Raw genomic sequence first — 26,841 nt, 5'->3', positions numbered from 1 at the left:
AGATAGATTGACCAACCTGAATGATTTTCCCTTGCACTTCCTTCCTAATTAATGAAGATGAGAATGCCGTATAATTTTTTATATGATGTTTAGCCTTTTTGAGGGTACATAAATTCGAAAATATGTGAAGTTATATGATTTAAAGAAGAGAAAGCAATTTTGATAGTAGTAATTGAATTTGTTTGATTTTTATAATTGAATATTTTATTTTTAATTTTATTTAAATAGGTATTTAATATTTTTATTTCACACAATTAAGAGTTTGTTGTTTTTATGCTTCAAAAGTGTTTTTGAAAAAAATTAAAATTTTTTTATTTTTTTATTTGTTTTAAATTAATTTTTTTAAGTATTTTCATATCGTTTTGATATATTAATGTTAAAAATAAATTTTAAAAAATAAAAAAATAATATTTTAATATATTTTTAAATAAAAAATATATTAAAAAACAATCACTACCATAATTAATACTACACCGTATCATAGACAATTATTAATTAGATGCCATATAGTAAAAGTCGAAGAAAAACTCCCGCTAAAGCTTGTTATGATAGATCATGAAGAACTTTTTGTATTATATTATATATAGTATACTGATGAGATTGGTTATAGTTTTTTTTTTCCCTGAAAGATATCACTAGTATTGAGATTTGATTAATTTGTTTCTAAAGCTTAATTATAACATTGTTTTAGTGTATAACGTCAGAGGAATAAGATTTTTGTCCAAATCTCGACACATGTGATGTAGTTCAATTGAGTGGCATGGAGCTTGATCATCACCTTAATATATTCAGAATCTTTTTGTGCAACCGTTATACGTACCTGCCTAGCTCGAACATTGCCAAAAATCTTCTATAACCACCTTTCTTTGTGCTCTAAATTTCTCTCTACCTCTCTCTCTTCTGAAGATTTTCTTTTTCAAAGTTTCTTCTTGGCTCATTAATTTGTGTAATTGAAGCTACAAGGATCGGTTGCCCACGTAAGCTCATTGATCTTTCCAAATTTTTCGTTTATATGAAAATGTAGCTGTGTTTCAATATCTCCTCTATCTTTTCTAAACATTATGTATGCATCTTTAGATCTGATATACATGTTTCTGTCAGGAATTCCTTTTCTTTTGCTAATAGAACCATTAATGTCTGAGAGAGAAAAGAAAAGGGTTCTATAAGATTTGGAATATATCTAGGTTTTTCCATCTCGATATTGCCATCATGGAAGGGATGATATCTTAGGGTTAAAGTCCTCACCAATGGGCTGTAAGTCCTTCTTTAAACCTAAACAAAATCATATTCTTTGCAAGAAAAGAAAAGGAGATCCATTAGAGAGGAATGGCTCGTGAAGAGGGGAAGATGGAAGACCTAAGATAATAACAATGTTGTTAGTAACTTTCATCAATTTGTGTTACCTTCCCAGCACCATAGAAAATTGATACTTTCTCCATGATGGTACGTGCATATACATTTTGGGTATTTTGCCACATTTATTTCTTCAAAATTTTCCTATTCAAAGAGAGGTTGCATTTTTTTTTCATTAAATGTTTTGAGTATTTCAATTTCATAAAGATTTCCATGGTAGAGTATCTTAAACATTTATGTTTTGTCTGTGCAGGAGTTTCTATCGATTGCTGTTAGATCATGGTAGCCAGTAACTTGCCTTGAAAGGTATCTATGTTCCCCATTCTGCAAAATGTTTGATTGTGGTTACAAGTCACAATACATTGGTGGCCAGAAGGAAAAATTTGTGAGGTACACATCAGATCCTCTTATGTTCATCTTAATGATGTGTGCTTTAACATGAATTATCTAACCCCATGTTGGCATATTTTGGAACCTGTAGGTTGGATGATTTTGATTCGTTATCAGTGACTTCTAGCAATAAAGGAATGAAGAAACTGAGATTTAATGTAGACGGTTTCAACATAAGTACTGGACATGAGAAGAAAAATGCATCAAAATCTTTTAGACATGGGATGAAAAAAGGATCAAAAGGATTGGTGACAATTGGACGATCACTTAAAACTGGAGTCGCTCGTGCAGTATTTCTAGAGGACCTTAAGGTGTCTGAGAAGATGATTTTTGACCCTCAACACAAATCTCTTCTGTTATGGAATAGGCTTTTGGTCATGTCATGCATTTTATCAGTATCCATTGATCCTTTGTTTTTTTACCTTCCTGTCTTCAACTATCAAATGACTTGTCTGGGTATGGATACAAAGTTAGCAGCAGCAATTACAACTATGAGGACGACACTTGATGTTTTCTATCTGATTCGCATTGCTCTTCAGTTTCGAACAGCCTATGTTGCACCATCATCACGGGTTTTCGGACGAGGTGAACTTGTGATTGATCCGGCACAGATAGCCTCCCGGTATTTAAGCCGCTATTTTATTGTTGATCTTCTCTCTGTGCTACCTCTGCCACAGGTTTGAGAAATACTTCTCTTCTTTCTGGCTTATTGCATTCTTAAATTTTAGCCCTGCATTGTTTTTTTATTTTTTGTTATGAACAAGTCTTTTTTATTCTATATGGTAGTTGTATACATACTATATTTATCTTCTTCTGCAGATAGTGGTATGGAAATATCTTACTAATAAAAAGAAGGGCTCGGAGGTGTTAGCTACGAAGCAGGCGTTGCTAATTATTGTTTTTTCTCAATACATCCCAAGGTTTGGTCGCTTTTTTCCTTTGACTTCAGACCTGAAAAAGAGTGCTGGTTCCTTTGCTGAGAGTGCTTTAGCCGGTGCTGCGTACTATCTACTTTGGTACTTGCTTGCAAGTCATGTAAGTAATTAATTTTATGCAGCTAGGTCTTACTAGTATGTTTGATCCTGGTATATTTGGATAGGAGTGGCTGCTTTGTGTTTTACACCAACGTTGGTCAAAGTTCTTATCCCTGGAGAAATCAAGATAATCACCCCAACAAAGTTTTGGTTTGTTTCTGTGATGTTCTTAACTTGAATATATAAATGTAACGCAAGGAAAATGACTCCAAATCCTAAATGTTGCACGATGGATTGATGAACTTTCAACATTAACAGACTATCTACTGATCTTAGAATCTACATTTCTTAGTTTTCTCTTAAACCAAATATTACTAAGATACATTAAAGATGCCTGTGGAGAAATTTATCAAAGTTATCTGACAAGACTCGGGCCCAACCTCACAGATAGCAGGGGCTTTCTGGTATTTGCTAGCCATTGAACGTAAAGGCACTTGCTGGAGAGAAGCTTGCAGGCTAAGTGGGAAATGTAACGTAGACTTCTTGTACTGTGGCAATAAATTACTGCGAGGTTACCATGATTGGCGAAGGATAAGTGATAAAGTTCTTGGAAACAAATGTGATGTCGACAAAGATGATAATTCACGATTTAATTATGGAATCTATTTCCAGGCCATGTCCTCAGACATTGTGTCATCCAGGAAGTTTGTCTCCAAATTCTTTTACTGTTTATGGTGGGGCCTGCAAAATTTGAGGTAACTTGTGTAATTGATCTTTATCTTCATAATACAAGAGGAGATATCAACACATCTCTTTGTTGCATTTTCCACAAAATTTGAAGGTATCATGATTCTGCAAAAAGCTTTCCTGTTCACTTTATCAAAATCAAGTTTAGTCCTCTGAGCTATATGCACAAAGTATCAATACCCAAGGTCTGTGGAAACTTTTCAATCCAATAGTGGCAGTCACTGTTGGAGAGCATTTTTATTTTTTATTTATCAACTACTCACCCTTCTGGGCTATGATCAAGTATGCTATGAAGACTAAACTTTTCTGAGCACATAAATCAGTCACACATGTTCAGAGTTTGAACAATCATTTACTTCTAACTGTTATCTGCGCATTCACGTTTGGATTCTTTGGTGTTAAAAAGAGAATCCAGAAATTATTTCTGTTCTTGGAGTTTTATTTACTCAAGGCATTTGCTGTTTGACCTTCCACAGTACTCTTGGCCAGGGTCTCCAAACAAGCACCTATCCTTTGGAAGTTATCTTTTCCATACTGTTAGCTATTTCTGGGCTTATCCTCTTTGCACTTCTGATTGGAAATATGCAGGTATGTTAAGATTTTCACTACCATGAATGTTCATAAATGATTGGTTACAGATGCTTATTTAATTAATTTGATGAATGCCGAGGCTACTCATGTCGTCGAATTATTTGTGTTACGACCTTATTGTGGACCGTGGTTTTTGATGATCTAACTAGTATAATTGATATTGATCCAATTTACTCATCGATCAGAAGAAGAAGCATTGCATTATTATACTGATATTCGAGCTGTCTTGTGGTTGCAACAGACCTACCTTCAGTCTCTTAGTGTTCGTTTAGAGGAGATGAGGATCAAAAGGCGTGATTCTGAGCAGTGGATGCATCATCGCTTGCTTCCACATGATCTTAGAGAGCGAGTTAGGAAATATGATCAGTACAAATGGTTCGAAACTCGTGGAGTGGATGAAGAGAATTTGGTCCAGAATCTACCGAAAGATCTAAGAAGGGATATCAAGAGGCATCTCTGTCTGAATTTGGTCAGAAGAGTAAGTATAGTTTTATTCTTTAGTGTTATCATTGATGCTCCTTTGGTTTGCTTTTTTCCAATATTTTTGTGGAAATATGTCTTTGGACATGGTGGTTATGCAGGTCCCTCTATTTGCCAATATGGATGAAAGATTGTTGGATGCCATTTGCGAGAGACTGAAGCCAAGTTTGTATACAGAGGAGACTTACATAGTCCGTGAAGGGGATCCAGTTGACAAGATGCTTTTCATCATTCGCGGACGCTTAGAGAGTGTAACTACAGATGGCGGAAGGAGTGGGTTTTTCAACCGAGGTGTATTGAAAGAAGGGGACTTTTGTGGTGAGGAGCTTCTGACTTGGGCACTAGACCCTAAATCTCTTGGCAATTTGCCATTATCAACTAGAACAGTGGGGGCATTGACTGAGGTGGAGGCTTTTGCCTTGGAAGCTGAAGAGCTGAAGTTTGTTGCATCTCAATTTAGGCGTCTTCATAGTAGGCAGGTGCAACACACCTTCCGCTTCTACTCTCAGCAATGGAGGACTTGGGCTGCCTGCTTTATCCAAACTGCTTGGCGACGGTATTCCAGGAGGAAAGCAGCAGAACTTCGCCGCCTAGAAGAAGAGGAGGAGGAGGATGTAGACTATGATGAAGAAGATGAAGATGATGGCGATGATGATGATGATGATGATGAAAGGGCATTGGTTGGAGAACTTGGCTCTGCCAGACTACGTGCAACAATCTTCGCTTCTCGCTTTGCTGCCAATGCTCTTCGTGGACACAAGCTTCGCGGCTCGAATTCCAGAGGCCTGAAGAAGCTGCAGAAGCCCCCAGAACCGGACTTCAATGAAGAGTGATTAGTGAAGTAGGGATGGTTCTATCTGTCTGAATATTCTTATATATATTGGTTAATTGGAAAGTAGAGAGCATCATTTCAACCAAACTGTGTTTTGTTTTATATTGTTTAGCTGTGTCCTACAAACTAGTTGTGGTGGACCTTAAATAAGGTTAGGTTTATTAACATGAGGATTCCTTTGTAAATTAAATTTGTCCATCCAAAATTTATCGAAGGCTGGTTTAGGATTACAGGATAACTTCACATACAGAAGAAAACAATATCATTTGAGCTTGATGAAGGATGAGATTGAACACCATGTGATGCAATGACTGTGAAATCTCTACAAGAATTGGATCCAAGTTTCAACCATGAGAAAAATAGGAAAACGAAAATCCGTGAACAAATTCAACAGCTCATATCCTTGCCCAGATCCAGTAATAATTTTTTAGTTGCGAGTCCCTTAGTTGATTTCTACTGCTTTCCTTACAGGGGCAATGATTCAGAAATCAGGAGTTATGTAAAACTCTGGACCAAAGCAAGATGAATCTCATGATTCTTGCAATATTTTATGTGCCTATATCAAATTACGAATACTTCAGTTCAAGCCAGAGCGTTAACCAGTAATGGGCTCGGTTGAGAATTGCAAGTTACAATCAAGTCGCCAAAAACAGTACTCTCAAAATTCAATTTCTTTTCTTTCCATGCTTTCTGCAACCAAGCAGAGCATGGAAAATAACCGAGGTTCCTGTACATTCTTTACAATAGCCGTGCGTTTGTGGCCTATTCACTTTATCAGAGGATACATGAATAAAATTTAGTAAAAAAGAAAACAAAGATTAAAAGCAGGAATGCAATTTATAGGATAGGAAAGGAAGCAAGAAGGAACAAATAAATCTCCCAACTCCTGAAACTTGACTATTTCAGGTAAAACTTATCAGCTCGACTTTCAAGAAGTTTCTGGCGGTGCTTTTCTTGCTGCTGCTAACTCAACTACGCCAATCAGAAGATGTTTCAAGTTCAACATCTTCTTCCCACCAAGTGGCAGACTGCAATACCAATCACGCAATTGACATCATGAAATTTCATGTTCCTTTTTTATATAATTTTTTTGGGGGAGGGGCTGAAAATTCAACTACAGAAACAGATTTTAGGGTACAGATGGAATGAGGGATATAGTACTGTAATAAATTTTGGAAATTACCTTAAATGTGAAGGAAAAAAATATTCAGCATGGACACGTACAAAGTGCTGCCAGTGTATGTGTATGTATGTCCGCATATATTTATGCATGTTTGTTTTTGCCAAGTATAAAAGTTGAATAGGGGAATTGTGAATAAAAACTACTCAACTACACAAATAAAATGAGTAGTCAGAGAAAATAGGCAATTTAACTTCAAAAGTTCATTTCCATCTTTATGTTTTTCTATTATCAACACAATCTCAAGTTTTTTGTCATGCATCTAATGGAATTCCATTTCTTGTGATCGTGTTGATAGCAGTCCCAGGGATCAATTCAAAAGCATTTACAGGCTTATTAGAATAGCAATGCAGAACAGAGAGGAACTACTTGGATGGATAATTACCTTGTAGCCTCTGCGAAGAAATTCTAGTGAGGTTCCTTGTTCTTCCTGCAGTCCAAGGACCCTCAACAATTCTTCTTTTGTCTGAAGCATATAAAATAGCCATCCAAAGTGAATAGAATTATTTGTAACTAAAACAAAATAATATACCAAGCTATTGTTGGCTAAGGGAAGCAAGTCCAGCTTGTAAGGTGAAACAAATACATACCTCACCAAGTGTGAAGCGCGTTGCACTCTCTGCTACACAAGCATAAGAACCATCTGCTTGTTTAAGCATCACCTGCCAAGGCCCTGTACATATTCTGAGTAGGATAAGAGACACGGAACAAACTATTCAACCCAGGATCAGGTAGAAACAGTATTGATATTGATGGAAATCAAAAAATTAATTGTAGAAAAGAACCATCATCAGTTACTACCTAGAAAACATAAAGGTAGAAGGTGTCTTGACAATAAGAGAATTCAGGTTAGTTTGGAGGAAGCAATTGAAGACTAGACCATTTGTTACATGAAAAATGATCACATTAAATCATGGCTTAGATACATAGCATTTCTAGTTATGTCGTTCATTTTATAATCAACTTAAGTACAACAACTTAAAACTAAGCATATGATTCTGTTTAGGGATTATTCTGTTTAGGGATTAGGGTGAGGTAAACTATGTTCAAATATATATGTGGAACATAGCATGCCCCTAAAAGCAATCATCCGTGAACCATCTGTTCAAGATTAGTATTGTCAACTTATTGTGCCAGTAGAATCTAAAAAATAGCCTGAAAAGAAGCACCAAAGCAGAGATGTTAGGCCAAGATGGCAGGACAACAGTCTTTTCCAAATTAATTATACCAAGTTTTAGCCATAAGATTTTACAATAAAATACCTAACCAAAGTCAGAGGTTGGTTCTAAGAGTCTTGATTTTGCAATTTCATCATTCTGTTAATCCTCTCAAAAATATAGGCTCTATGAAACCATCCAAACAGGTAACTGCAGGTTATGGGTTAAAACCTAAAAGAAAATTCCAATCTCAAAAGAAAAATGAAATTGGACCAAGATTTCTGCCATGACTTAGAGAAATTTAATTCCATACCAGGGTATTGGCGAAATAATGCTCCACTGTAATTTACGATATAAGGTGCCACTCCTATTGTCTTACATCATTAAGAACAAAATGTATCAAAAACCACATTTCATAAACAGATGGCAGGAAACAGGTTGACGTCAATGAATGAAAAGAACCTTTGAGTACTCTCTGATTCGAATATAAAACACTGGAATGAATTGAGAAAGAAATCGATAGTGCAAGTCTTTGGTTGGAAATCCCAGAAGACCCAAGTCAGCACTGAAAAGAGGAGGAAGCTTTTATTCAACCAAGAGTAATTTCAGTGATAAGATAATAGTTATACAAAGTATATCCACAAAAAACTATACCGCAATGTGTCAAGTTCAAGATTGAATAGAAGTGTTGGGGTTGACGTTGCAAATTTTTCCTGCATATTCCCATCAATCACAGCAGGTGACATAACTTCTGCAATTTGCAGATGCATGCAAAGAGAAGTGCAGGTATGATGAAAGAGATATGCAAGTATGACACTAGCCAGAGTTAGTGTCCAATTGAGGTGCTCACAACTTCAGGATTTTATACAACCAAAGAACTTTCATGTGAACTATAACTAAAATTAGTGACTCTATGAGAGTAACATTGCAACAAGTGGTTAAAGACATCCAATAGTTCACTACATACTTGATATCCAGAGATGCAAATGCATTGACATGATTCAATTTTTTTTTTTTTTTTTGATGAATTACATCCTACAATTTTAGAGTGCTTATGTTGGAATGGAATGGAAGTACCCAGATAAACATGAATGGTATTACTAGAATAAACAAACATGTCCGCATCTGTGCTGTCATTATTTTCTGCATGGATTGATCAACATTATATTAAAACCAATGAATTTATACAGATTATTTAATCAGAAAACCAATAAAAAGATGTGCCAGACCCTGTGAAAAAGAGAAAGAGTGAAACGATCAACATTTAAAAAATAAAAAAATTGCAACCAGTATTTCCTTGCTAAGGATAAAGGAGGGGGAAAAAGTGCATGATCACTTGCAAGTTTCATATATATTTTAACACTTATCTTCTGAGTTCATTAGATTACTAAATTGATTTTCAAATTCCAACGTATCATGCACATCATGTCACCATATCAATATCTAAAACTTTTCTCAAGCTTGTGTAACCTCAAGTAAATTAAAGGTTGGATGAGCAGCTATCTAATGTTTGCAAATACAGAACAAATCAATAAAGAGGATTCAAATTTGCGAGATCACAGCTGTATGCTTATGAAGCTACAGGAAAGGGAAGAAGTAGTAAAAAGTATGCAGGCATGCCAGCTCAGATGGCAACAGTGAGACTAAAATTGAAATAAAAGCTAGGATCCATGATTGGTCAAGGTTTTTCAAGATAAACCTTACCACATACTTCTCTATAACAGAAAGTTCACGTGTACTGCAGTTAATAAATACATAGAGTGATGGTGGCTCATTGGACTGCCAACGACCTACAAACAAAAGGACCGAGAAGAATGTTAAGTTCAGATTTTCCACTTTTTATTCATTTTTTCTAAGATATTAGAGAAGAGAAATGAAAAGAGAATAGCACAATAAATTATAGTAATATAAATGCATGCAATTGCTCTACAGGGGCAACCAATGTTCCTCTATTCTTGACCATAATATGCAGTCATAAGTAAACTTAAAAAACAAACCACATCATATGATAAGCAAATAAATGAGAGAGATGGAGGTCATTATTTAAAGGAAAAATTGCAATAGCACACAAGTTGTTCCAAAAAAACAACAAACCAGTACAACTGTTATATGATCACACTAATTATATTCACCTCTAATGTTGTAGAAGCATAAATACTCTCTTTATTATGGTAAAAGGTATGTTCAGTAGCATTTTAAAGAAAACACCTCGACCTCTTTTCATGCATATGCTGCATGCAGATTGAGTTACGATGTTGTTCAAATACAGACTTCTACATTGGTTTAAAATTTCTAGAACTAACCTTCACTGTCATCTTCAAAATCAAAATCCAAGGTGTTCCTCACAGACTTGAAAAATGTGGTGACAGGACCACTCGGAATATCATCAAGGGAACCTATGGTTATACCATCAATCTGAAAGAAATAAACAAAGAGGTAAAGTCCATATAAGAATTGATGAATGTCGAAAGTCAAGCTTCTTTAGTTTCAGAAGTGTTTCCTTGAATCAGGTTACAGATTGAACTAAGAAAATAAACTATGTTTGACTAGAGAAAGAACTCAGAACTCAATTTGTGTTCTATATCATCTTTTAAGTGCAAGGAAGATCAATCTTTCTGCTAATCGAGGTGTATTGAACTCATAATTCATTATATACTTTTTTATGAATGTCAACTAAGTATTGTAAGTTATAAATTGATTGTATTTTATTTATTTATTTTACTGCTTTGTATGTTAGCTTAACTCCTGAACCACATCCCACAACCAAATTCATTTTTGAACCAAAAGGCTGAAGGAGTTTCTAATTAGAAGGTAAAAGCCAAAGGCCCTTGCTAAGAACAGGCCTCAAGCCAACCATATATGATTGCTCAGAATAAGAAGTTAACCTCAAATTAGAATGTTACCGAGTCAAGAGCTGTCTTGAAAATCCGACAAGCCCTTAGCATTTCTGGCTTATCAGGAAACACCTGGAAGTGAAAACACCATGTTCAGCTCTTCTTTATTTATGTGGAAGTGGATAATTTAATAGATGACAATCACATCTTACAACGCAAGCTCTGGTTTCTCTTTTCTCTTGCAGCTTCCTTATAACAGCCAAGGCAAGTTGAATGTTGGCATCAATGAACTCATCTGAAGATCCCTTCACATAGTCAGAAATTTGAAATTATAAAATTTCCATGCTTACTATTTTCTTGTCTTCCCTAGGAGGCAAATCGAACCATCCTCAAAGACAAATAACAAATATTCTGGAATTGTACACCTTATAAATGATAACACCAATATTTGATGAGGAAACAATATATATCAGGACTACAAATGCCCACAAGAATTCCAAGACTATACAAAGATTTGAAAAGCCAAATACGTATCAATGAATAAATATGGCATGAAAAATAAACAACTATGTGAAATGATACACGAACAACTGGAAAAAAAAAATTAACACAAGCATTAGAAATCACCAGAATCATTCATTGACACAACGAAGGAACTCAAGAGCCAAAGTTCATACCTTGTAAGAAGAGATGTTGCTAGGCAAGGGCCTGAGATGCAAACCAAGGGTGAAAAGCACATAGAAAATAAGTACATGGAGTCTATGGAAATCCACAGAAATGAAACAATAAAGAGAAACAAACGGCAGAAAGTATCCGGCAACGATGGTACAACATTGCTTCAGGACCCATTTACATTAAAAACAATAAGCAAGGGGTAAGACAATTCATGATTGATTTTGTAACATCAAGACCATAATCTCAAACTCCTAAACTCAACTTAAGTCAACTAATCCCTAATCCTTAGCATCGAACTAGTTCAAATATCCTTTTCAGGCAAATTATCATCCTTGGGTCAATTCTATTGTTAACTTTGTTGATCCTAAATCTTTTTTACTTGTTCACACTAGGAAAGCACTTCATTGAATATAAATTTGAAACTTTAAGCACTTCCTTTCTCAACTAAACTAAATTTCACATAGAACATGTTTCTTTTATAATTAAAAAACAAAAACAAGACGTAAGACTAGAAATGAACACATGATATCTCTGAAAAAAGTGAACTTTTTCCTTCTGCATTGAAAGGAACCTACTTTCATGATGTGGAGTGCAAGTTACGAGATGGGTATCGCTAAAACAAAAATTCCTAGCCAAATAAGCAAATGGGCCCCTAAAAAACCGTGAAACAAAAAATTCATAGAAGCTAAAAACAGAAAAATCAAGATACGAGAGGAAATGGGCTTACGGGAAATCGATTTCAAGGCGGATTTTTCCATCTTGAAGAGAAAAGGCAAGAGAATTGGCAGCATCAGTGACAAGAACTTCATAAGACTTAGGCTTGTAAACTGCAACTCCACTCTTGGGGTCATGACTTTGAGTTGTTTGTGACTTTTGTTGTTTGTTGGTGTTGGCGCATTGGATTTTCGTGGTGTAAGAGAGTTTAGAGAGAGTTGGAGAGGGAGAGCGGAGTGGAGTGGAGGAGACGACTGAGATAGAGGAACGAGGGAGAGAAGAGAGGGAAGAGAGTGAGAAGGTCATTAGTGGCATGGCCATGGCCATGGCCGGTTTCAGTTGGTAAAGAGATGTCGTGACTAGTGAGAGACGTTCGGCTCCTTGCTAGATGGACTAGATATGTTGACGGACCTTACCCACACAAATATTAATATTGAGTTATTTTATACGCTATTTTTCATAGATTAAATCTTCTATGAAAAACATTTTGTTTTTCATATAATCATATACCGGTTTTTAAATAAGAAACTGATTAAGCATAAATAGTGGTAAAACTAGGTCACTTCATGCTGTGATGTCGGTCGAATTAAAAAAAAAAATTGTTCGGATTATAGTAAATTTTTTAATATTATTATTAAACTTAAGAAGTTTAGCATGTATCTTTTTGATTTATTTTTTATTTAATTAAAAAAATATATTTGCAAAGCCGATGATCAATATAAATTATAATTCTTATTCTTATTTTTTAAATAAAAATAACCTAGTTTACGAGAGATTAATTTTTAATAAAAATTCATTTTTCAACTAATTTTTTATCTAAAAATAATTAAAAATCTAAATAAATTCATTTATGATATCAAAAAAGCCAGGAGTGGGTTGAAAAGACAAAAAAACAATCTAAATTTATAAAATTTATAAAGTTCAAATCAACCATTCAAGGCAAAACTATATAGAATAAATATTCATAGTTGTTAAATCCAATTTGGTTTAAAAAGCTTAAACCTTGTATCGAATAGGTTTTTAGTTGAATCAGACGAAATATTAGCTCATCAAGAAATTAGTTGACCTAACTAATTTTTTAGTAGTTACGATTAAGCACCCTAAACTTTTTTCTAGATCAATCCCGACCAAATCTAACATGCTTCTCCCTCCAAGAATGTTTTGTTACTTTGATGTGCGTTTCTCACCCTATTGTTGATGAATCGCGCCAGTTTCCGTGAAAGTTAATGGTTTGATCTGGATGGAAATGGATAAAAGTATAAGGGTCACATTAACAAATTAAAAGGACGAGGGGCTGGATCGGTAAAATCAAAATAGTTGAGGGACCAGCCAAAGCCATTTCACAAAACGTTATTGCAATAGCGCAATCGGACGACCACCAGTCCAACACCACACTGGAAGGCTATCTTGACGTGGACCTTTGATGATCCCATCGGATGAAACAAGCCTGGGCTTCTCCGGAGTGGGCTAGCCCAGTTAGAATCGGGACTATTTCTATACAGATTGGGCTCTCGATGCTAAGAGGACTGCAAGCTCTTGTTTTTACTCGGCCTCCGGGTTCCATCAGCTTGGTTGCGAAGTGACCACTTTCCTTCGCCCAAAAAATAAATTATGAGGCTCATTAATTAAAAACAAATACATAAATATTCTATGTTTTTAATTTCCTCGACGTGTCAAGCATTACATCATGTCTAAGCACGTCAGTGATGTTAATGGATTTTATCAAATATAAAAGCTTACAAGTTGTGTTTATTCTGAGGCGTCAGAAGTTCTTGGTTTAAGCTTTTAATATTTTATGGTTTTCTAATTTATTTTTATTTTTTTAATGCAATCCACTAAACTAGCTAGCCGCATTAATTACCCAGGCGTGCTGTCTGGCAGTGCCGATCATGAATAATAAAATCTGGGACTGATCATAAGACAGTACCAGCCACTTAACCATCTATCTGCTCAATCATTGGCTCTAATTAGAGATCAGATGAGCATGGAGTTTTCTTCCTCGGGCAACTTGCTTAAATATTGGCGTCTAATGAATCCGATGGTTTGACACGGGCGAGGTAATTCTCCACCAACAGCAAGAACGACAGCACATTTAAGATGATAAAATTTATATTTATATTTTAAAAAAGAAGAAATTAATTATCACATAGAAACAGCATTAGTGCATAAACAAATTCAAGTATTATGATAATGAGTCTTAAATATTATCCACTGCTGGGTGTGTCGAAATGCGCCATGTTTGTCAGAAACTCTTGTGGGATCACTGGCGAGAAACTTCCCACTGGGTGTGTCGAAATGAGCCATGTTTTTCAGAAACTCTCGTGGGATCACTGGCAAGAAACTTCGACGCAGGAAACCACAAAAAAAGGGTCAAAACTCTTCGTGTTTTGTTCTTTATTAGGCAATAATGATAGCCTTGGGCCCCAAAAAAGTCGAGTGCTTAGGGGAGGAGATGCTAGTGGAGTTTAAGTTGGCAGTCGACACATGGCTAATGGATTCTTTAGATTTTTGCATGGTTGTGTAAAATATATTGTCGAGGATGATCCATGGATAGTGCAAATGGTGTTTTTAGCCGAAAGGATTGCAGGCTTTTCTTCGGGATTTGTACTCATGGTGGGAGGGGACCAGAGATGGGAAAATTACATGATGACACACTCATAGTTCGACAGATTTGTTAATTTAAAAGATTTCATCATATTCTTGATTTCCGATTGGCTACTTCAGGTTTAGATTCTGTTCATAGAAGTAATTACCATGCCTAGCTCTATAGCTTCATATTTTTCTTATATATATATATATATCCATTGGGATTCCAAATCGAAAGTTCTGAGTCTAAATCCTATATTACAAATCAAGAGGATAGATATGATGAATCTTTTTCTAGAAAGAAAGAGGACAGCCCACAATGTTACTTGAACTTTATAAGATTCTTAGAAACAGAACAAAGATGTCTTCGAGAAAATTGTACTTGCCAAATTGACATTTGTATTACATGAGGCAGTTTTTTAATTAAAAATATATTAAAAAGACATGTTTTTTATTTTTTTATTTTATTTTTAATACCGGTACATAAAAATCATTCAAAAAAATATAAAATTAATACTTTTTCAGAAAAAAAATTTAAATAAAATTCACAACTCAATTTTTAACTTTACAAGATAGCAATCTACCTATCCTACAAAATTAAGAGTGTTCAGTCATTTATTGTAGACTGTACTTAAGGAGAGCCACAGTTCAAAAAATAAGGGAGAAGCAGAAGCCTACCGCATTCTAAAGACAGCTGCAACTTTTTTTAGATGGTGTTTGTTTACGCGGTAGCTTCTGCTTTTAAAGCTAACCGCGTAAACATCATGTTTGGTAACGGCTGAAAACTTAATTCAGCTTTGTGGGTCCCAGCAATTCCTGCGTTAAAAACGCAGGTTACTGAAAGCAGCTCTATGCTGCTTTTAGTGTGGAGCGGAGAGCTCCACTGTGCACTTTTAAGTGCATAGTGGAGATATGCACAGTGGCGGAGGCCACAGTAGATTAAAAGGGGGCAATTGCCCCCTTAATTATTTTTTTATATATTAAAATATTAATATATTAGCTTAATGAGTTATTGCTACACGAAGGAAGGTTTTTATTGTTAACTGACTTGATATATGTTAATATATATATATATAATTACAGCTGCCCCAATTTTTCCCCTTTTCCCCCTTTTTTTATCTTTATCTTTCATTGTGCAAATTTCTTATCAATTAATCTTTTTTGTGTTTTTCTTTATACTTTAAATAAATTTTCTTCATCTTTTCTATTTATTTCATTATCTAATTTTAGTTTTATTTTTTTATAATTAGTTATTAAAAATATTAAGATTTATGATAATTTAGAGGTTTTGATATGAATATTTTCAAAATAAATGTTTAAATCTGCTAATTTAACCAATTAAGTGTTTCTTTTCTTATTATAAAAAAATAAATTAATATTCATGCAAAACCACTATTCTTGACATCTCTTGCATTGACAGAGTAGTTTATTGAAATTTAATATTTTCACATGATTTGTTTGTAAGTAAAATATCAAGTAGAAAGCATATTTTAATTTCAAGTATTGTTCCTCTTACACATACACTAGACATTGTTCCTTAATTAAATGTCTAGAAATGATTAAGTATAATTTAACCAACATACTTATTATATGCATATAGATATGAATTGAAATAGGTTTTGATTTTGATGAATTAACGTGTATTTTGCTATTAATTTCATATGAAAAATTTAGAATTATTATGTAACTCAACTAATTTTTGTTTAACAGTGAATTATTGTGTAGTTATGTTAATTATTATATAGACACTAATGATGATAAAAAAAAATCCAGCAGGTTCATGTTAAATTAACATGTCACTAGACAAGTATTTCAAGCGTAAATCTTTTAAGGATGAAGAGTCAATCAAAGCTATATAATATAGTATTTGTTAATAATTTGCCCTCTTATTTAAAAAATTCTGGCTCCGCCACTAGATATGCACAACTGTTCACATGAACAGTGGTGCATGATTTCGGTCGGACCGGGTCCAATTCAAAGCTAAATATATTGTACCGGGTCCGACCCAGTAAAGAAAATTAAATTTTATTTTTAATTGTGTTTTATTGATGACGTAACATTTGTAAAATTTGATCGCAATTCCAATTTTGTTCCTGATTATAATTTATCTGATGTTGTTGCGCGCTTAAAAAACCAAGAAAACTATAGCATTGTTGGATGTATTTCATACGTGATGAAATTGTAGATAGTTTAATTGAACAATAAAAAATATTTTATATAAAGTATTATTTATTTCATGATGTAATAGCAATAGTTAAATTTACAATATTTAAATTAAAAACCATTAATATATATATATATATATTAATATTTTATAACCTAAAATTTGAAAAGCAATTTTTTAACCAAACATATTAAACTACTTTTTGTTCAACCTCAATTTCAACCACAGTTTTAACCAAACACCTATTTTTTTAAACCAACCTCAACTAAAAGTACTTTTTATAAAACAACTTTTTTCAAACCACAACCACAACAGCTACCGCAATACCAAACACACTTAGTGGCCAAATACCATATTCTGCGGTGGTGCTGGAAGTTACATGTCAACTTCTCTTTACTGGTCCGGTGCACATCAATGAAGGAGCGGCAATGAGCCTCCAACTGCTTTTACCGTTTTTTTTTTTTACTTCTCTTTTCTGAATATGTGGAGGCCTCCTAAAATTATAAGGTATTATCATTTTGTTTTTGTATTAAATTTAATTTTTATTTATTTGATTGGTATTTATTTTATTTTAATTAATTTGTTTTTAAATTTATCCCTCACATTTTTTGTTTTATTTAGTTTTTATATAAAATTTGGTCCTTATTTTTTTTCTTATTTGTTTTGTTTGGATCTTTTTCTTAAATTTTTTTTATTTTATCTCTCAATATTTTATTTTATTTTCATGTCAAATTTGGTTTTCATTCCTTTCATTGTTATTATTTTTTTGGATCATTTTTGGATTCATAATTTTATTTATTTTACTTTCTACGAGATTATTTCGATTTCACGACTAAGACGCGCATATGGCAAATTAACTTGGGCAAACTTAGGCGGGTTTTTCTTGTCCTTTTTTTTTAAATTATTTTTTTTAAAAAAATAATTCAAGATTTGATTTGTTGAAAATTAAATTTTAATTTTTTATGGGGTTATCGCGTTCTCATTTAATTTTTTTTTGTTATCAAATAAGATCATGGAGTTTATATTGGAAAACATTTATTTTATGTAGTTAATCATTGTTAAATTTTTTTTGTTTGGTTTGGTTTATTTACCATCATTATTTTTTTTTACTAATATTAATAAATTAATCAATCTTATTAAATTCGGTTAAATTAATAACTAGAATATCATATTTTTCTTGCTTCTAAACATTATTATGGTAGCTTGAGTATCTATTTTTTATATTAAAAAAAAAATAGCTTAGGTTCGAGAATAGCTCGACCATGAATCTAGTTCATGCTATTGAAGCTCAGACTTTATAAGATTCAACTATACCCATCACAAAAGAAAATTGAAGCTCAACAAAAATAGTCCTTCTTCTTCTTCTTCTCCTCCTCCTCCTCTCTCTCTCTCTCTCTCTCTCTCTCTCTCTCTCTCTCTTAAAAAATGTACGTAGAATTAAAATTGAAATGAATAGGATTTGGTTAATGGCTGTGATGTTTTTTCTTACGATTAGAAAGAAAAAGGTCCAAAGTGGCTATAAACATTTTTCATATTTTGATGTATAAGATTGTTACAAATAGCATGGTCAAATATCACGGGGGTCAACAAAAATGACCGGTGAAGAAGATCCATGTTTCATCCAATCAGACTGTCCACATCTTCGATCAATGTCTAGTTTTTCATCAGCAAGCTTCTTGATGCACCACAAATCTTCAGCCCATGAAAATCTCCTCCAATGTGGGATCACCTCCCTAACTGGGTCCCTCTGGGCCACCTCAGCCACCACGGCCCCACAACCATCTTCATCTCTAGCCATATTATGTGCAAATGCACATAGAGCCTTCATGAGCCTCGATGCATTTTTACCTTCCATGTGTAGTCCATACAAGAAATAAACACCAAATTGTCTAAATACATCAGGAAATGAAGGCAACCTTAGCCATGGCATCCAGGCATCTAACAACCTAGTACCTGTGCAACATGCATACGTTAATTTGGACACTCCCTTCACTTGTAATTTGAACACTTCCTTGGTGTTCCACACACTCAGCAAGGCAAAACTTGAGGGCAGAATTCCTGTTTTTGGATCCCACTTAGGGAGAGCCTTTTTGGGCACGGCCATGAATGTGCCCAAATTTAGCTTACTAGACAAAATCGTGCCAATATCTTTCGGGAAAAATTCTGCATCGGCAAACACTCGACAATAAATTGCTTCGGCAAGTTTCGGAGGGAGTTGAATTATGGCAATGCCGGAGCCTAATGGCTTGTAATGGGCATGAACCGGTTGCACTAGCATGGTAAGAGTTCTAAATTTCGTGTAAAAGCATTTCCTGGTAAACAAATTGATAGAAGGTTCATTGGAGCAATCTGTGGCCATGTATGAATACTCTGCACCTTTTTGCTTGCACCATTCTTCGATTTCTTGAACCAATTTTGTGCCAATGCCAAGCCTCCTGCAACATTGCCAAATACTAAGAATTAATTAAGAAAATATATAAAAGCGTGGTATAATTGTTTGTTGGTTTTTGTCCAATGTGAGCACAAAAGGTACTTAAGGTGGGTTCGTTTAAGAAAAAGTAGGGAACATTTTTGAAGATGACAAGGACCATTATAGATTTAAAAAAAAAGAGAGAATTTGTGATCATGGTTATATATCTAAGCTTTTGCCCAAGTAATATATTAGGCATAATGGCATATGCTTGTAAATCAAAACTATTATTATATTGTATGAAGGAAGTGGATATATCGACATTAGTGGTGGACCATATGTACATTATGTCGAGTAAAGTAATTTTAATTGGTCACAAAGTGGAAACAAACAAGAAATCTAATTGTCTTGAAGCTTTTTTTCTAAGATAAAGGAAGTCTTTGCATTGGATACATGTGTCAATGCCAGGCTAGCTTGCATTTGCCTCATTCCATGATACGAGGAACAAGTGTTCTCTCTTTATAGTCGAATCTAATCGTGTTTTGTGGGGTGGGAATGGTTCGAGAAACCCACAAAAGTAATTCGAGAAAGAAACTGTTAAATTTCACAAAGTAGGGCTGCGAATTAGTCAGGTGCAGTGGCTAAGGAGAACCCACACACCAAAAAAAAAAAGGTTTTCTGGTGATAGTTTTGCCCTTTCCATGGAGCACTTTGTGCTCACCATAACCACCAAAAGGACACTTAAATCTTGTGAAAGTAACGTTTGTTTGATTGCACTTCTTATGCTGCTCTAATCAAGTAACGGAAGAGGGCCAATTAAATGCAAATGATTGCGAAAAACAAAGAGGTATAAAACAATTTCTTGAGAGAGCAAGAGAGTGACCTGTGAGAAGGAGAAACCCTCAATCCCAGAATATAAGCCAGCTTTACATAGCCTGAACTTTCTCTTGTCCTCACAGTATTTACACAGGCTCTTATCACCCCTACTATCTCACCACATTCAGCAACCTGTTTTAATGATATAAACATGACTTTTTGTCTCTACAGAATGGAAAAAAGAAAAAAGGCAAATGCCTATATAACCACAAAGCAAGCCTCTTCCTTCCTCTTCAGAAATACACCATTAAGTCACACATACACTCAAACTTGATTTTTGTTGCTTAAACCTTGACCTACAGATTATGTGATCATGCAACAGGGAATAATTTGTGTACGTTTCTCTTTTCACAAACTTGAGTGTCATGTAAAAAGGAAAAAAACAAGTGGGACTAATGAGAATTGATGAATCACTACTTACTAGCATGACATGAGATGGAAAACGGCGAACTCGGCAAATTGGATCACCCATAAGGTCAGTAACCAGTGAATGCTTTCCCCTTTGGCCAACCTCACAACTTCTTTCCATTTCCTCCACAGCCACCTTGTCTCTCCCTTCATCATACTCTCTCACCACCACAAAATTCTCCATCTCGCCGACCGGCAACGTTGGGAAATTGTCCGCAGCTATTCTTAGTGACATGGTGGGAAAACAAATTTGTGCTAGCTAGCAATGTATAGAGACTACTGAGCTATGGAGCTCAAAAGTTCTCACACTATGTGTTTTCTCGACTATGTCACTTAGGCCTATGTAATCTCTAGCTCCCCCCGTATATTTATAGTAGTGGAGGCGGGTTCTGACGTGGCCCTCTTGATCAGTTTCAGCGGGGAATTCTTTTTCTAGCAAATATATATATATATATATATATATATATATATATATATATATATATATATATATATATTCACTCACATTCGCTCCATGAATAGCAGCAAGATGCATGTACAGATGTACTATGTGCTTTTTTTCTTGACGATCTATCTATATCCATACATGCATACATATAATGATCCATATATATTTATGGTCGCAATTATTGATACATCAGATGACTTTGTCTTTTATCATGTGCAATATATTACAATCAGATCATGCTGATGATTATATGATGATGAAATTAATGGAAGATAAACTTTTTTATAAAAACCAAAGTGGGAATCGATATATACAAGTTCTATATGCACCAATCACATGAAAGACTTCTACGATAAGAAGTCTGGCGTGCATTTTCCCAAGAATTTCATAAACCAATCACATGAAAGACTTCTACGATTAATCATTTATACCATAATCCGGCGCTAATTACAACTTGTCAATCAAGAATTTGGACAAGTGGTTATTATTGTAATTCATTTTTGGGTCCCATAATATATATATATATATATATATATAGCCAAAGAAAATTAGGAAAATAACAGGAGGCAGAAGCGCTCAGAAAATGATCGGAAAATTGATCAATGAGGTTAAAAATACAAAGATTGGTTTTTTGACAGTATATTCTTGAAGGAGGAGAGCCCTGTTGAGAAGGAAAATTTGAAATTTGAGGAGAAAAACCTAAATTTGGATGTTTATGGACTTAATTGGATTTTGAAATGAATTTATAGAGGTTTTAATTGCAAGGAAAATTGAGTTTTAAGTCAATTTAGGCTTTAATTGGAAGAAATTTAAGTTCTGGGGCCAAAATATATATTTTAGGAATTTATTAGGTCAAAACAGGGGCTTAATTGCATAAATATTGAAGTTTAAGGGCAAATTGGGGACTTAATTGAGAAAATCCGAAACCAGGGACCAAATTGGAAGAGGCGCGTAGGTATAGGGGCTGCAATTAACAAAATCCGGGGGCCAATTTGAAGAAATTGAAAGTTTATTGATCAATTAAGGGCTCAATTGCATAAAATAGAGGCCAAGGACTAAAGTGAAAAACACGGCCAACAAGAGGGGCGGAGACCGAAATTGGCAGGGAGGCAATTGAAGGAAAAAAGATGATTAAGGGTTAATTTGAAATTTGGCGCGTTCTGGCGCCACTTTTAAATGAAACAACGCGTTTTCTCCAAAACGACGCCGTTTCATAATTTAAAAAAAAAAAAAGAGGGAATGGTGTCGTTTTGAACGACACTATTCCTCTTTCTTCTTCCCCCAGACATTGCAGCAGGGGAAGAAAGAAAAGGTTTGCTTTTCTTTGATTTTGCTGCGTCCCTCTCTCCTGCCGCATGCCTTGCTAAGACCGAGAGAGCCGCACCTCGCCAGCCACACCCACTGGCCGACCACCCACTGCGTGCCTACCAGAAAAACAGGGAAGCCGTACCTCGACAGCTGCACCCAAATGGCCGACCAACCGCCGCAGCCTTTGCTCCCCATGTGCAACCATAAAAAGCCCCGCCCCTTGGCTCTATAAATAAACCTAAGAACACTGAAAACAGAAGGAGGGAGAGGACCCGAAAGAGAGAGAATGGAGAGAAGAGAGAGAAAGGGAAGAGAAAAAAAAAAGAACCTAAGAGAGAAAGGAAAAGCTAAAGAGAAAGGAGAATAAATCCAAAAAGGAGAGGAACCGAAATATAAGAAGGGAAAGCTAGAAACGGAGAGAAAAACTTAAAAAAAAAAAAAGAACAGTAACACCGCCGTTCGGTTGAGACCGCAGCGCCACTGCTTGGAGCCGCCGTCCGTGAGCTAGCACCGCCTCCAGCAGCAACAGCACCACCAGCGCCACAGCCTCCTCCGCGCCAGGTAACTCTTCTTCCCCTTTATTCTGGTGTTTATTTTTTTCTTCTCTGCATGCAGAACGAATAGCGTTCTGCATGCAGGGATGGGGGGAAATAATTCCCCCCGCCCGTTTTGGTTGCTTGGCCAGGCGGATCCTGGCCCAGCCCTGCCTTCTGGGTCGGGCCTGGCCCAAAAGGGAATATTAGTTTTTTTGGGCCAAAATCGGCCCAATCCATTTTGGGCCGAGACCTGCCCAACACATTTTGAGGCTGAGTCCGGCCCAGTTCGTTGGGCCGGCCCAGCCCAGCCCAATTATATATTATATACTATGTATATTATATTGTGTTTTGTATTATTTATATATATATATATATATATATATATATAGAAAAATTAATTAATTTCTTCGAAAATTATTTTAAAAAATATGTGATTTTCTGTAAGTTTATTATTGTATTTTGATCAATATCGGTTTGTATTTTTATACTGTAAAGATACAAATCCGGTATTAAAATACCCGGTTTTCATCAAGACATAAAAAAAATGTTTTGTTTTCATGCATACGGCCTAGTCTCTCCAATATATATATATAAATATTATAACATCATATTTTCATACAACAAAGGAAGTTTCAAAAACAATATATGTATTAGCATGCATTTTGGCTTTAATAACAAGTTTATTCAAGCCATGAGAACTAGGCCAATATTTCAAAAATTCTAAAAAAATCTTTTTGTCTTCTTTTAGTATATGGGATTACGAATTTATACGTAAAACGTATTCCTGATATTAAAAATACAGTTTTTTTACATAGACGTTAGAATGGTTAGGTTTTACCTGATAAGATAAGGACCACCTTATTGAGGAGGACTTTTCTTGAACTATAGACGGACCAACAACTAGGAAACACAACGAGACCTTGAATTTTATCAGACAAATAAACAATGCAGCTTACCTTAGGTAGGACGTATTTGGAGTGCTAATACCTTCCCTTTACGCAACCAGTCCCCGTACCCAATCTCTGAGACCAGTTAGGGTTCCTAGTGACCAAAATACTAGGTGGCGACTCCCATTCCATTTTCTACCAACAAAAGACAATATTTTCTTGTCTCCCCACATGTGCCAGATAGATACCATACACACTTCCTAGATTTTAAAGTGGAATAGTCGCCGCGCACCCGCGACAGTTATCATATATAGGCATAATTACTTATGCGTATTAGCCGATTTTCGGGGTTGAGAAGATGATGGCTACAATATCTCTTCTTTATAGTTAAATGGTGAAGCAAAATCTTTGTCCCTAGAGTAGCCGTTCCAAATAATAAACATTATATTCCTTCGTGTTCCACCAATTATTGGTGAAGGTGGTGAGAATCATGCCCGTCACCACGTTTTTGGTGAACATGTGGGATGGTCATGTGCTAGGAATGATAACCATCACCTTAATGCAAGAAAATTATCCATTCTTAATTAAATTCAGTTATCTTAATGGCGATTGTGAAGCATCGAGACGTGTGTTGAGTGCTTAAGAACCCGGAAGGTTCCTTTCACTAAAAAGAAGAAGAAGAAGAAGAAATAAATCTAAGAGACTTGTCTTTATCCTTCGTTGAAGGCTGGTTTTTTCCCTAAACGTTAGAAACATGATGATGCAAGAAGAGTGGGTGGTAATTGAACCAATCCATTCTAGGAAGCTTTATCTAAAACATTCCGATTGGTTTGTCCTGTGTGGAGAGTGAACTTACTAATGTTGTCACAGACAAATTAAAAGGTCAAACAAGAAAAGCAATGCTGGTAACTATCATGAATCTGAAAGTTAAAAGGACAACCATACTGCAATGGATTTGAAATCCATCGACTGGCACATTTAAAATGATGGTAGATATATTGGAATTCCCTTCTCTCTTTTTTTCTTTTTCTTTTCTGGATTGGTTTGGGAGGGAGACACTTTGGAAGGGGGGTAGAATTGGGAGTGTATATATATATACACACACCCCCACTCCCTAGTAATTTTCAATCATAAAACTACCTAATTATTCCTTTGCATATGTTTGGAGCACGTTGGAATATTATTTACTGTGCATACATCGGCATAATTTATTTATTTTATTTAGAATTGTGTTTTAAAAGTATGTTTAGCGAAAACTGATATTTTTAATGTTTTTTTGATGATTTTAATATACATATATTAAAAAATTAAAAAAATTATTTAAATATATTTTCAAATGAAATATATTTTTAAAAATTTATCGTGTAGCATCCACTCATTCAATTCAATCCGTAACTAAAGTGGCAAGAATTAACCAAAGGAGAAACTAAGTTATAAACGAGATGAAAATAAAAGGATTAATTATGAAGGTTTATTTTTAACAGGAGGGACTAACTTAATGGATTTTTAAAATATGGAGACCAAGTTAAACTTATAATTCTAATTAATTAATGAAAAGTTTAATTAATAATTCTAATGTTGATTTTATTTTATTTTATTTTTATGATAATCAAGATTAAATTTAATTATATAAGTACGGTGTATTTTAAAAAAATTAATAAATAAATTGTTTTAGATATTACCTTAATAATAAAATTTAAAAGATCAATAAGAAATTGAAAAAAATACCCGATTCCGTCAACCCCTTCAAAATTCTTGTGTTGATTTGGAAATCATGAGATTTATTATGCAGATAGTGTCACTTCGACTTTTAGCTCGGAGTCTTAAAAAATTATTATGCTTTTCGTTAATTTATTATACCAGTACTTTTAATATATCACCAATCAATCCATGGGAAATATTCAATGACGAACTCCAGTTGATTAGAATAGAATGATCAGTACTGTTTGAAAGAGATAATGATAAGAAGTCTGAGCATATTCTTGTTCAACATAACTAACAACTGTTGTAGTAAGAAATTCACCTAGATATTGAAGATATATATATATACTATTCCCTTATACTCTTCTTTGCATCTCACTTTTGAGATTTCCTGCAATCGTCTTTTCTATTTTCAAAGACCATGCAAGAATCCCATTGTTATGTATCTCCTAGGTAAAATCATGCTCATCCCTGCTGTCCACTAAAATATATCTAATCAATCTGCTCTTGCAAGACGAAGGAGACAGCCTTTTTTCTCAATTCGTACAGCTAGTTCTAATGATGTTTAGTTGTGTCCCCCCCCGAGCTCAGCTCACGTAAATGGTTATGAAATTCATTGAACATTCGATCTGAGGCCAAGACTAAGATGGATGGATGTTGACCCTTTTGAAATCTTCTTGATGGGATCTGAAACCAGAAATCAAATCAATCACCTCCAATTTTAATCTCTTACACAGTTAGTTAATTTGCAAGTGAGCCCTAGCTAGGTGAGCTAGTAATCGTTGCTTAAGTAAGAGTTAGCATGGAAACTTACAACAGAGATAGCAAAAGGAGAAGACACCCACTTGAAACTAAATTCCTTTCAAAGGGAAAAAGTGAAAGAAACCACGAGAAATTAAGAAATATCTTTCGCTTTGTTTATCCTCGAGAATGAAGATTGATATGCATTCTGACGGGAGTGATATAAGGGAATAAATTAATAGCTATGATTTGATGCAAATTCTCCCTTGGACCTACTTTTCATTATAAAAATATATGGTTCATGCTCTTAGTTCTTAATTACAAGGGAAAAAACAAAAAAACAGAGAGGTGTATGATGATTATTATATTAACAGGAAAAAAGCAGTTCAAGTTCAAGTTCAAGTTCAAATGAATATAATATACAATAATACAACTATAAGTTCCTTTAAACTATTTCTTAGAGGTTACTATGATTTTATTTATATTGGATAATGAAAATCCAAGATTTAATAAATATGATATGAATATTTATTTATTTTATATCATGGATAATAAATAAAATAAAAATCCGATTTGTAAATGCATATTATCATTACAAGTTAATTAGAATACATATTCGTATATATCTCATTAAGTAAATTTACTTGAAATTATCTTCCGGGCATGAATTTAACAATTTAAATCTATTTTTTAAAATGATTTTCAATATTTGATATTTTCATGTTCTACTATGAATAAAAAAACTAAAAAAGTATATTTTAATATATTTTTTTAATGAAAAACCACTCTCTAGTCTCTTCCTCGCTATCAAATGTCAAATGACATTGGGCCCAAACAGAAGAAGAAATG

The 26,841-nt window shown here is 34.5% G+C and overlaps 3 protein-coding genes across 4 annotated transcripts; 1 reads left to right on the top strand and 2 right to left on the bottom strand.

The window, feature by feature from the left end:
* Positions 1 to 1,630: 1,630 nt before the first annotated feature.
* On the top strand, positions 1,631 to 5,555 carry LOC133698332 (putative cyclic nucleotide-gated ion channel 7). Its single transcript, XM_062121256.1, has 7 exons — positions 1,631 to 1,743; positions 1,835 to 2,420; positions 2,563 to 2,778; positions 3,165 to 3,472; positions 3,941 to 4,052; positions 4,297 to 4,533; positions 4,637 to 5,555. The coding sequence occupies exons 1-7, from the start codon at positions 1,685 to 1,687 to the stop codon at positions 5,366 to 5,368; spliced, it is 2,250 nt and encodes a 749-aa protein (XP_061977240.1). The 5' UTR covers positions 1,631 to 1,684; the 3' UTR covers positions 5,369 to 5,555.
* A 452-nt stretch (positions 5,556 to 6,007) lies between these two features.
* LOC133680941 (protein LPA3) lies at positions 6,008 to 12,348 on the bottom strand. 2 transcript variants are annotated; one of them, XM_062103991.1, is made up of 12 exons: positions 11,941 to 12,347; positions 11,216 to 11,246; positions 10,751 to 10,843; positions 10,608 to 10,670; positions 10,008 to 10,119; positions 9,409 to 9,494; positions 8,359 to 8,417; positions 8,167 to 8,269; positions 8,018 to 8,078; positions 7,138 to 7,220; positions 6,933 to 7,013; positions 6,008 to 6,395 (listed from the first exon to the last, which is right to left on the bottom strand). In XM_062103991.1, exons 1-12 carry the CDS (start codon positions 12,252 to 12,254, stop codon positions 6,336 to 6,338), a joined length of 1,146 nt encoding a protein of 381 aa, XP_061959975.1. In that variant the 5' UTR covers positions 12,255 to 12,347; the 3' UTR covers positions 6,008 to 6,335. The 2 variants fall into 2 exon arrangements, with proteins under 2 accessions (XP_061959975.1, XP_061959976.1); XM_062103992.1 differs by lacking the exons at positions 6,008 to 6,395; positions 6,933 to 7,013 and having other exon boundaries at positions 7,138 to 7,231; positions 11,941 to 12,348.
* A 5,842-nt stretch (positions 12,349 to 18,190) lies between these two features.
* On the bottom strand, positions 18,191 to 20,721 carry LOC133680884 (probable N-acetyltransferase HLS1). The gene is made up of 3 exons (XM_062103909.1): positions 20,385 to 20,721; positions 19,971 to 20,095; positions 18,191 to 19,112 (listed from the first exon to the last, which is right to left on the bottom strand). Exons 1-3 carry the CDS (start codon positions 20,604 to 20,606, stop codon positions 18,245 to 18,247), a joined length of 1,215 nt encoding a protein of 404 aa, XP_061959893.1. The 5' UTR covers positions 20,607 to 20,721; the 3' UTR covers positions 18,191 to 18,244.
* Positions 20,722 to 26,841: the final 6,120 nt, after the last annotated feature.

This window comes from Populus nigra, chromosome 1 (assembly GCF_951802175.1).
Source record: "Populus nigra chromosome 1, ddPopNigr1.1, whole genome shotgun sequence".
NCBI lineage: Eukaryota > Viridiplantae > Streptophyta > Magnoliopsida > Malpighiales > Salicaceae > Populus > Populus nigra.
Note: the sequence above shows the minus strand (reverse complement) of the source record. Positions and strands in the feature narration are given on the sequence as shown.